This window comes from Quercus lobata, chromosome 6 (genome assembly GCF_001633185.2).
Source record: "Quercus lobata isolate SW786 chromosome 6, ValleyOak3.0 Primary Assembly, whole genome shotgun sequence".
NCBI lineage: Eukaryota > Viridiplantae > Streptophyta > Magnoliopsida > Fagales > Fagaceae > Quercus > Quercus lobata.
The window spans coordinates 51,148,509-51,158,438 of NC_044909.1; the positions used below are offsets into that span (position 1 = coordinate 51,148,509).

At 34.6% G+C, this 9,930-nt stretch overlaps 1 protein-coding gene across 2 annotated transcripts; it reads left to right on the forward strand.

Moving 5' to 3' along the window:
• Positions 1–237: 237 nt before the first annotated feature.
• On the forward strand, positions 238–5,866 carry LOC115995109 (protein FREE1-like). 2 transcript variants are annotated; one of them, XM_031119544.1, is made up of 10 exons: positions 238–1,065; positions 1,516–1,602; positions 1,705–1,836; positions 1,991–2,125; positions 2,658–2,723; positions 2,829–2,939; positions 3,553–3,645; positions 4,416–4,446; positions 5,229–5,299; positions 5,533–5,866. In XM_031119544.1, exons 1-10 carry the CDS (start codon positions 475–477, stop codon positions 5,608–5,610), a joined length of 1,395 nt encoding a protein of 464 aa, XP_030975404.1. In that variant the 5' UTR covers positions 238–474; the 3' UTR covers positions 5,611–5,866. The 2 variants fall into 2 exon arrangements, with proteins under 2 accessions (XP_030975404.1, XP_030975405.1); XM_031119545.1 differs by having other exon boundaries at positions 1,994–2,125.
• Positions 5,867–9,930: the final 4,064 nt, after the last annotated feature.

The following is a 9,930-nucleotide window of genomic DNA, read 5'->3' on the forward strand; positions in this document are numbered from 1 at the left end:
CGTGAGCGAGATGAGGAATAATCCACAACGTTTAAGTTCAGTGAGCTCAAGAAAGTATCCATTTCAAGGAAACAGAGTATTGTTCTAAAAACCAATAGACTATCGCCACGTCTTCAATCTCTAATAGCTAAGCCTAGACCCAGACTTAGCAGTCAACGGCGCGAGTCGGTTATAACTTATAACTTACTAAACGGTCAAATCCGTGTCTCTCTCTCTCCATTAAAAAAAAAAAAAAAAAACACACACACACAATTCCGTGTCTCTCTCTCTCTCTCTCTCTCTTCTCTTCCCCTGAAGCTTCAACCTCACTCTCTATTAATCAAATTTCAGAGACTCAAAAACTTTCAAACTTTCAAATCCCTCTCCTTTTTTTTTTTTTTTTTTCTCTCCAATATTACCAAAAACGCAAAAACTCATTGTACTTGCGAAATTCATATACTTTTTATTTGATTTCAATTGATTAGAATTTCAAAGATGCAACAGAGCGATATCAACGCTTCAAATTACCAATATTATCAACCTCCTCACTCCCATTTCCAAAACCCTAACCCTAACCCTAGCTTTGATCACGATCTCAATCCAATGCCTAATACGTATGCCTCTGCTCCTCCGATTCCATATTCCGATGCCGATTTTTCCTCTGCATACCCTCCATATCCCCTGAATCCACAAAGCTATGATCCTTCGAGCTATATCCACAATTTTGATCCCAATCCATCGTTTTCGGATAATTCGTATTCGTCTCCATACGCAAGCAATTTTGCACCATCGACGCCGAATTATGATGAGGTTTTGGGTGGTGGTGGAGTTTATGCTTATGATGGTGGTAATATTGCCGGGTCCGAGGACTCCGGTAGGTTAGCTTTCGACGATTATGGAAGGCCGATAAATATGTCGGGTCCGGAAGACCGGGTTGGTCAGGGACATTCGGGTAAGGTTATCAAAGCAATCCCAAAGACGGAGATGGAGGAGGAGGAGGAGGATGTGAAGAGCGGTGTTCGGAAGTTTCGCGTGCAGGTGTTGGCTGAAAATGGTGGGCAGAGCGATATGGATGTGCTTTGCCAGGTTTGTGACGATCAAAATGGAATTCCAGCTTTATTTGAATTTAATTTTAATCTCTCTAAGTGTTTGTTTATAAGCTGTGTGGAAAATTTGAGTTATGCATTTATATGTGGAAAACGTTTGAGCAAAAAGTTTATGACTTGAGAAATTTATCGAATTGATTAATTGTAGTGTTGGATTTTGGAATTTGATTGGTATGTGTTGGTATTTATCAAGTCATATGCCCTTTTTAACTATTTACATTGCGCCACCCTTAGCACGATGATCACTTCATAAGTATAAGTATAAGTACTTGTAGAGTTTTGGGGTAATGACTGAGATTCAAGTTTTTAGGAGGGAGATTCACACACGTATATACAGTTAGATTAGTAGAATTTTCTATATTGTGTATAAAAAAAAAAAAAAATTGGATTATCTCGTTACACTTCTGAATTGTTGATGACTCCATTATAGATTGGATTGGATGGAATCCGAATGATTGATCCTGCCACCAGTCGGACATTGAGAATATACCCACTTGAGACAGTGACGACATGGGAAGTAAGTTGGTTTCTTTAGAGATTTTTGTGCGAATGGGCATTAACTAACTTCAAAATATTTTCTTGAAGAATTTCTTTGGGACTTAATTGCATTCTCATATAGGTTCTTGATGCATCAGTCTTTGCATTTTGGGCCAAAAGTTCTATTGACATGGAACCAAGATGTATTAGGCTGTATTCAAACAGCTACACTACAAATGCCATTCTGGACATGGTGACGGCAGCAGTGGCTCAGGTTAGGGGATCTGACAGTATTTTTTTTTTACCATTTAACATTGTGTTTGACATGGGCATAAATACAAGGTGATTGTTTGTATACGACCAAAGAAAGAGAGAGAGATGCAATGATTTACTCATGTAAGCTTAAATTCACTCTCTTTACTGTAAAGCAGCTCAATGAGATGGGTGGAAACAATAAACCTTCAGACTCTTTTAAGGCGTCTGACCACTTGTTGGAGAAGAAGAAAGGCTTTGGTGATTGGATGAACTTAGTAAAACCAGGGAATGAGGAGAAAGATCATTGGGTAAAAATTTACTCCTGCTTTCAACATTTTATGAATTTGCTCAGGATACGCATGGTCTTACAACCTGCTTGCATGTTAAGGCCAGCCTATTACATTCTCATACCAATATTATTTGCATATTTGTTTAGAATCTTTCGCATGCTTTAAGTTATTTATACATTTAAGCTCCATTTTTTATTTATTACAAAATAAATCTATCTTATCAATCAACATGCATTTACAGGAAGTGGCTTGAGTATGATGTATTATTCTTTTGTTTGTTAGCATTGGCAAAATCTTGTTGTGTTTTGTTGTTGTTAAGCCTGTATGTTATTTTTTTTCCCTATTACACGTAAATTTGAGGACATTTTATCCTGTTAACTAGGGTTGTACCCATTTTTGTGCTTTTTAATGAATTTCTTTACATATGATTTTTTTTTTTCTATTAATGTGCATGTCTGAATATAGTTTTTTTTTTTTTTTTTTGCATTAATAATCAACCTCTGTTGATATTTTAATTCATTATCTCTGTTTTTCCTTCTTTTCTCAACAGGTTCCGGATGATGCAGTCAACAAGTGCTCAGCATGCAGCTTAAGTTTTGGAGCTTTTGTGCGAAAGGTTTTAGTCATTACCAATTTTGTTTACTGCCAGTGGCAGGATTTGCTTGGATTAATACTCATGCTTTTTATACACGATACTTATAGAACCTTTTCCCATCTTTAGCATCACTGCAGGAATTGTGGGGATATTTTTTGTGATACGTGTACCCAAGGTAGAATTGCTCTCACTGCAGATGACCAAGCTCCACCTGTTCGAGTGTGTGACCAATGCATGGTATGAATTTGTGATATTATTGGTTCTCCCTTTCATAGTGTTTTATCTAATTTTCCTAATCATTTTATTGAGAAACAGTTGGTTTAATAAATCAAATGATGTTTAAAAAAAAAATTCTAAGAATTTGCTGATAGTATATTATGTTATGCTCTATATATTATTTATATATGGCAGTATTAAAAAATTATAAACATAGCTCAAGATGCAAATGAAATGTTTTAGAAATTAATGGATGTATAACAACAACTGTGTATCAAAACTTTATAAATATGTAGTAAGATTAAAAAATATATGTTAATCTTGTTTGACCCTTTTGTTCTATTTTCTGCCCTTCAAATCTCACAGATTTTTGGGTTAGGTTATGATTTTCTGAACTTGTGTATATTATTGCTGCAATTGTGAACCTAACACCCTTGTAAAACCATTTTAAGTTATATCATGCCATAGTGGTGCAACCATTGCTGTTTGCTTCTCATGGACTAAACCCCATCCTGAATCTAGTCAGCTTCATCACAAATGCACCCTTCATGCTGCAATTCATTTCATGAATTCCATCTCAATTGGCATGTTCAACTCATTTCAAATTATTGTATTTTTTGGTGTTCTTTTACAGGCTGAAGTTACTCAAAGGCTGAGTTATGGGAGGGAAACATCTGAAGGAAATGCTAAAATGCATAGTCACGAAGATCTTGCAAAGAAGCTTCAGGTGATATGAGATTGCATTATTGCTGCTATATCTTTGCTTCCTTTTTTATTTTGCATTTTTTTAACGTTAACATGAAGCCTAGGAGCAGTTGGGTTTTCTTCTTATTTTAAGGTTCTTTATAAGTTGCCTTGTGCAACCCTCTACAGATGTTTTTCTTACAACTGCATGGTTGATTTCCGAAGTTTCCTCTAGAGCAAGGTAGAGGTGACTTTTGGGTTTCAAAGCAATGGTTGCTTTTAAGAAAGAAATAATAATTGTGTAGTAGTCATGTCTTACAGTTGGGTTATAAGTTCTTGCTGGTAGGAACTATACTTTTGTCTTCTTGCCATAAATGTAGTAGTGTTTTATAATTAAATTGGCTGTTTCTGTTTATAATCCTTAAATTATGAGGATGATAGGAAGTGCATCAGTATAATAGATCACTAAGCAATGCCAGCTAAATCAGTGGGAAATTTCAGTTTATGAGGTTGATGTAATATGATACAGATATTATCAAGGAGTAAAGCTTTCATGAAACCATGATTTGGGCTGAATAGATACTTGATGTACCTTTGTCTTCACAGTAGCGCCTCTTGTATTCAACTGACATCAATTGTGCTTTAAAAATATGGAATCAACTTTGATAACTCATATTTGTTATGTAGCATAGAGAAAGTGATGTCAGCAAAGAAGTGACATTACCAAATTTTGAATGTGTGAGACGTTACTTTTAAAATATTCATGTTTACTAATGCGTACTTGTTTTTCATGTGGTTTGTGATCTGTAACAGGAGGAGATGGGAAGAAATCGCAAGACATCAGGTAGTCATCATTGTTGAAAATTTTGTCATAAGAAGTAGCAATGTGGATAGCAATCTTCTCTTTGTTCTACTTAAATGAAAACGGGGGTTTGCGGGGGTGGGGGGTGGGGGGGAATGAAGGTCAAGAGGATGGAAAATGGGAGTTTTCCCTTGTTTGGTGTGGTGGAAATGAGGGAGGACGGAAAAGGGGGTGGATGGAGTTTTCCACCTGGGCCCACCAAGAAACCTTCCTCCTAGATTGGGAGGAAAAATGGGGGAGAAAATGTTTATTACATGGACTTTTATTTATTCAAATATTATTTTCTATCCTTTCACTTTCTGATCCTCTCTACATGAGGAAATATCTGAAACATTTTCTATCCTTACACTTTCTATCATTCCTACATTTTTTATCCGCTCACTTTTCCATTCTCCCAACCACACAAGGGAAAACTGAAACAGTTTATATCCTTTCACTCTTTTATTATTCCTACATTTTCTATTTTCTCACTTTCAATCCTCCCAACCAAACAGACCCATAAGAAAATGCACCTCCACTCCTCTGTTTGTGGCACCAGGCAGGGTTCATGGTCCAAGGCCTATGAGATATATTGATAGTTTTCTAGATTTCTCTACTATCTGATCTATACAAATTTGGCCTAAGATCTACTTGGTGAAATATTGTTATTCCAGATGGTTGTGTGAAGCATAATTTGTTGTGGTCATCAGGCTTAATGCAATCATTAGTTCTGTGTCTTTCAAAGTATCTTTCATCTGCCCACTAAAGTATATGAACTTTTACAGGTTTGGAGTCTGATGGACCTGGTATGCAGATGAGCGAGGTTGCCTGTCCAATTTGCACTGTCCATTTGAAGGTTCGCTATCCTTGCCACTTTCTTATTGCTGATTATTATCATGTGTACCTTTGCCCTTTCTTAGTTTTTGTTTTGTTTTCTTTATCCCCCGTTTTTCCACGATGAAAATCAAACCGCTTTCATCAAATGGTTGTTTGAACTTCTAAAGCTTTTAATAGTTTGTGTGGCAAAGTTTTCACCTCTATTTTGACAATAATCTTGAAGTGGTTCCATTATGTGGATTCTTTCTTCAGGTTCAGGTTCCGAGCACTGGTTCTGAGACTATAGAGTGCAGTGTTTGCCAGCATCCGTTCCTTGTGAGTGCTCATTAGCCTGCCATGCCTCTTTAATTCTTGACATCAATACCAAGACTGATATACCATAAGAGTTCATACTCCATACTTCCCTTGTATGTAGTTGATTGTTTCAGCCTTGTAATATGTATATTTTGTTCGATGAAAGTTATCAATTTCGCCCCATAGCTATTTCTGATGGTGTCCCTGTATTCATTTTGAGATCTTTGTTCTTTACCCATTCATGGGTTGTATGAACGATAACGTATATTGTTAAATTATTTTTAATTTTTGGTGTTCAATGTTGGAGTCTTTTGTGTGTGGATACATGTCTGCCGTTGGATGAATGAATTTGGTAGCTCCAGCTTTTTTTCGAGAGTTAAACTCACAACTCGACACTGGGCCAAAAGTAACTCTCACAATCGACACTGGGCCAAAGAAGAGCAATGGGTATTGGTGCACTTTTAGGCCTACAAAAGAAACCAATCCAAAAATGAAAACAAAATGATATGTTTTCTAGCGGTAAAAACAACCAGTATAGTTCCTTCTAAGAGAAGAGATGAATGAGTGAGACAACTTACTAATAACAAAAAAAATGAATCAAGTGATAGTAAAGTTGTAAACCAAAATGAGTTCTTCCAAGATGATTTCTGATCAAAGGGAACTTTATAAGTGTGATTGGAGGGGGAGAATGTGACCAATCGTACACAAAGGAGGGTAGAGCGAATCCTCTTTGTATATTACTTTTTATTATTGCTTTATAGATTTGGTGACTTATTGATTTTGTGGTGTGAACCTTCCAAATTGTGATCGCATAAGTTGGTTAACTGATAACTGTTAGAGATATATTCGCCCATTAGCATAAACCCAAGCCTAGTTCTACTTTGTGTGCAAGCCAAGCCTCCCACTTGTATTACAAGTTTATTAGTCTAAGGTTTAATCTACTATATATACACATGTTATGGTTCATTGTAACACATGTTTTGTATTACACTTTTATATAATAAAGATGTAGCCCTTAAGGGTTTCTTCCGTTGACACAGGCCGTAAGGCTGAACCATGTAAGCCTTGTGTTCATGTGTTCCTATTTTATGCTTCTCTCTTTTGCATATATTCAAGCATATTCAACATGGAATATATCATATCTAATATTTTACATGGTATTAGAGCCACCCTGTGGCCATGGTTTTTTTGTCCTTACGGTATGTTTGAAAGCAATCTTTGTCTTCCTCTGTGTTTCTTCGCTGTGTTCATCTTCTTTAGCTTCTCACTGTTGCCGTCAAATCTCTCTGATATAGTCATGCCGCTGTTAAAAGTCGCATCAACATTGCAAGACCATTGCCTTCCTCAAACTACCGTCACAGAGCCAAACTTCATTCAAGTGATCTTCTCAACCTTATCAAATCTCAAGGTTTCATCAATCTTCCATCTTAAGCTTGAGAGGGGGTGTTAGAGATGTATTAGCCTATTAACATAAACCCAAGCCTAATTTTACTTTGTGTGCAAGCCAAGTCTATCACTTGTGCTACAAGTCTATTAGTCTAGGGTTTAGTTTACTATATATATATATACATGTTATGGTTCATTGTAATACATGATTTATACTACTCTAATATATTATTGATGTAGCCCTTTAGGGTTTTCTCCTTGGCTGTAGGCCATTAGATTGAATCACGTAACCCTCGTGTATTATTATGTTCTATACTTTATGTTTCCGCTTCCGCATCTATACTATCATATTCAACATGGTGTATTAATGCCAATATTTTATAGTAACAAATTGATAAATTCGCGACATACTAATTTTTGGGGTCTAATAAGATTTTTCAAGTTTCACTGTGATGTTTTCCAACCTATGAAAGCCGGAATTATTGCCCTAAGAAGTTGAATACAAATCTAGTGGGTAAGAGACTGGAGGGGTGAGGTTCGTACGGATCAATCGAAATTGTTTTGATGAAAAAACCATTTGAAAAAAATGAGGGAGGTAACACTTCGTAACAAACATACTTGCCCAATAGACCCATCACTTCCTTTTTTTTTTTTTTACCACTCACTCACAATTAGCCACATTGTATAATTGTGAAAACAGATGTAAAAGTAGCTGCGACAATAGAATTTTGGGTGGAGATTTGTAGCAAGTTGTAATTTGCATGGTTCTTAAATAAATGGTGCCATCTCCAGTAGTTAAAGGAGTGTCATGGTCAGGGACAAAGCCAAGACTTGGAATTAGGGAGGGCAGTTTTATTGTTAGCTATATGCAGTAGCTTCGACTTTTGGCTCTATTGCTTAGCCGACAAATGTTTTCTTTCATTTTTATTTTTTTTTATGTGTGTGTAGAGTGTGTCTTTTATTGGTAAGGACAAAATTATTTGGTTTAAAGTTGGCTAAGTTGTTTGTTTTTGGTAAAATTGGTTGATTAGTCTCATTTTTTTTTTTTAGCTTTGCTACTGCCTATTGGTAATTTTTGTTGTTGGGCTAATATTTTGGGCTTGTATATTTTTTTCTTTTAGATTTTAGATCTATAATTTTTTTTTTTATGGACTTTAAAAGAAGGAAAATAATAGATCTACAAATTTTTGTTGTGATTAGTGGTTATTAGTAAGTAAAAAAATGATGTAAGTGGTGGACCTAGATGAAAACTAGTAAGAATTTGCTACCTCAATAGCTGTAGCATTTCTCTTATAATGATCAATAAGGTGGACAAAATGTAATTTTATTGAATGAAGTTACTAAAATTAGTACCTAAATATATAGTTATATATTTATATTATTTAAAAAAAAATAGGGGGGCCATTGCACCCCCTAGTCCATGAATGGCTCCGTCCATGGTAGTGGCAGAGTTAGGATTTGACTCCAAGGGGGGTAAAATTTATATACACTATGCATGTATATTGAAACACACATATTACATATATGTTGGGTAGTTGTAAAGGATTTTTTTTTTCTTTTTTGCATAAATTAGCCATCTTCTGTGTGTTTTATTTATTTATTTATTTATATAGTAAAAATTCCATTTATAAATGAAAATATTTTTAGTAATTAAGTATAAACACCAAATACAACTAACATTATTTTGTGTTATTATATAATTATCTCAAAATTTTGGTTTATTATACAAAATTTTATGAAGTAGGATAATTATTATATAAAGAATTTTTTTTAGTAAGGATCCACATGGTGAAGTGGATAATTGACACTAAGTCCCAGCCAAAGCTAGTTGGCTATTATATGCATGCCAGGCTAGCCCCAAGCCAAAGCTACGTGGCAATTGTTTGCTCTCTAAGGCTTAAGAGATGCACCTTTTTCTACCAAAAAAAAGAAAAGAAAGAGATGCAACTTTGAGATGAATATATTGTTAAACCAAATACAAACCTTCTTCTTACTAAAATTTAAAAGCCACCTTACTATTTTTTTTTGCCGAGTCGGGGATGGGGCAACTGCCCCCCTCGACCCCCCTAGCTCCGCCCCTGCCCCTATGGCCCTATCCCATCAAGAAAAAAAAATGCATTTGTCAGTCAACATATGACTTAAAGGTACTAATTTATCACATATATTTTTAAAAATTTTATAAAAAAAGATAAAATAAATAATTGATTTTAGAATATATATATATTTTTTTATTTTTCATAAAAGTGATATTATATTATAACTTTTCTAAAATTGTCAATTAAATACCCTAAGGACACCCGTTAACCACTAGACAATTAACTTATATTAATTTCTTAATTTTTTTATAATTTTTTTTCTTCTATGTAGAAATTTCACATATTTATGTATGGCATATATATTAACAAAATTCATCTACTAACTCAACCGTAAGCAAAAGATCATCGACCATGTGACTTACTATCTTTTCTCTCTCTCTCACACACACACACACACGCATATAGTTCTTACTATAAAGTCTTGTATCTTTGATGTCAAAACGGTGCATGTTACTACTAATTTTTTATGAGTCCGGTAAACAATTGTCTTTAGGGTATTTGTTAATGAACTATTTTAGGAAAAATTTGATACCAATTTCATGTAAAATATAAAAAGGTGTTAAAAAGATTAATTGCTCTTTTTTTTTTTTCATGTAAATTTTTTTTTTAAATATTTCATAAATCAATACCTTTAAAGAATCTTTTTTTTCCCCATCTTTTATATATGATCTGAGCATAATAAATAATGATTGAAATAATCTTTTGTTTTGCTACTAACCAAAATTTAAAGAAATCTCCAACTCCCACCTAGTTTTGTTCCATTAAAATCAGGGCCATCTTCACTACTAAATTAAAGGATTTGAGGTTTGAAAAACAGCTACTATTCACATTGCCCATTGAGCCTCCAATTGATCTAAAAATGTTAAGGTGATCA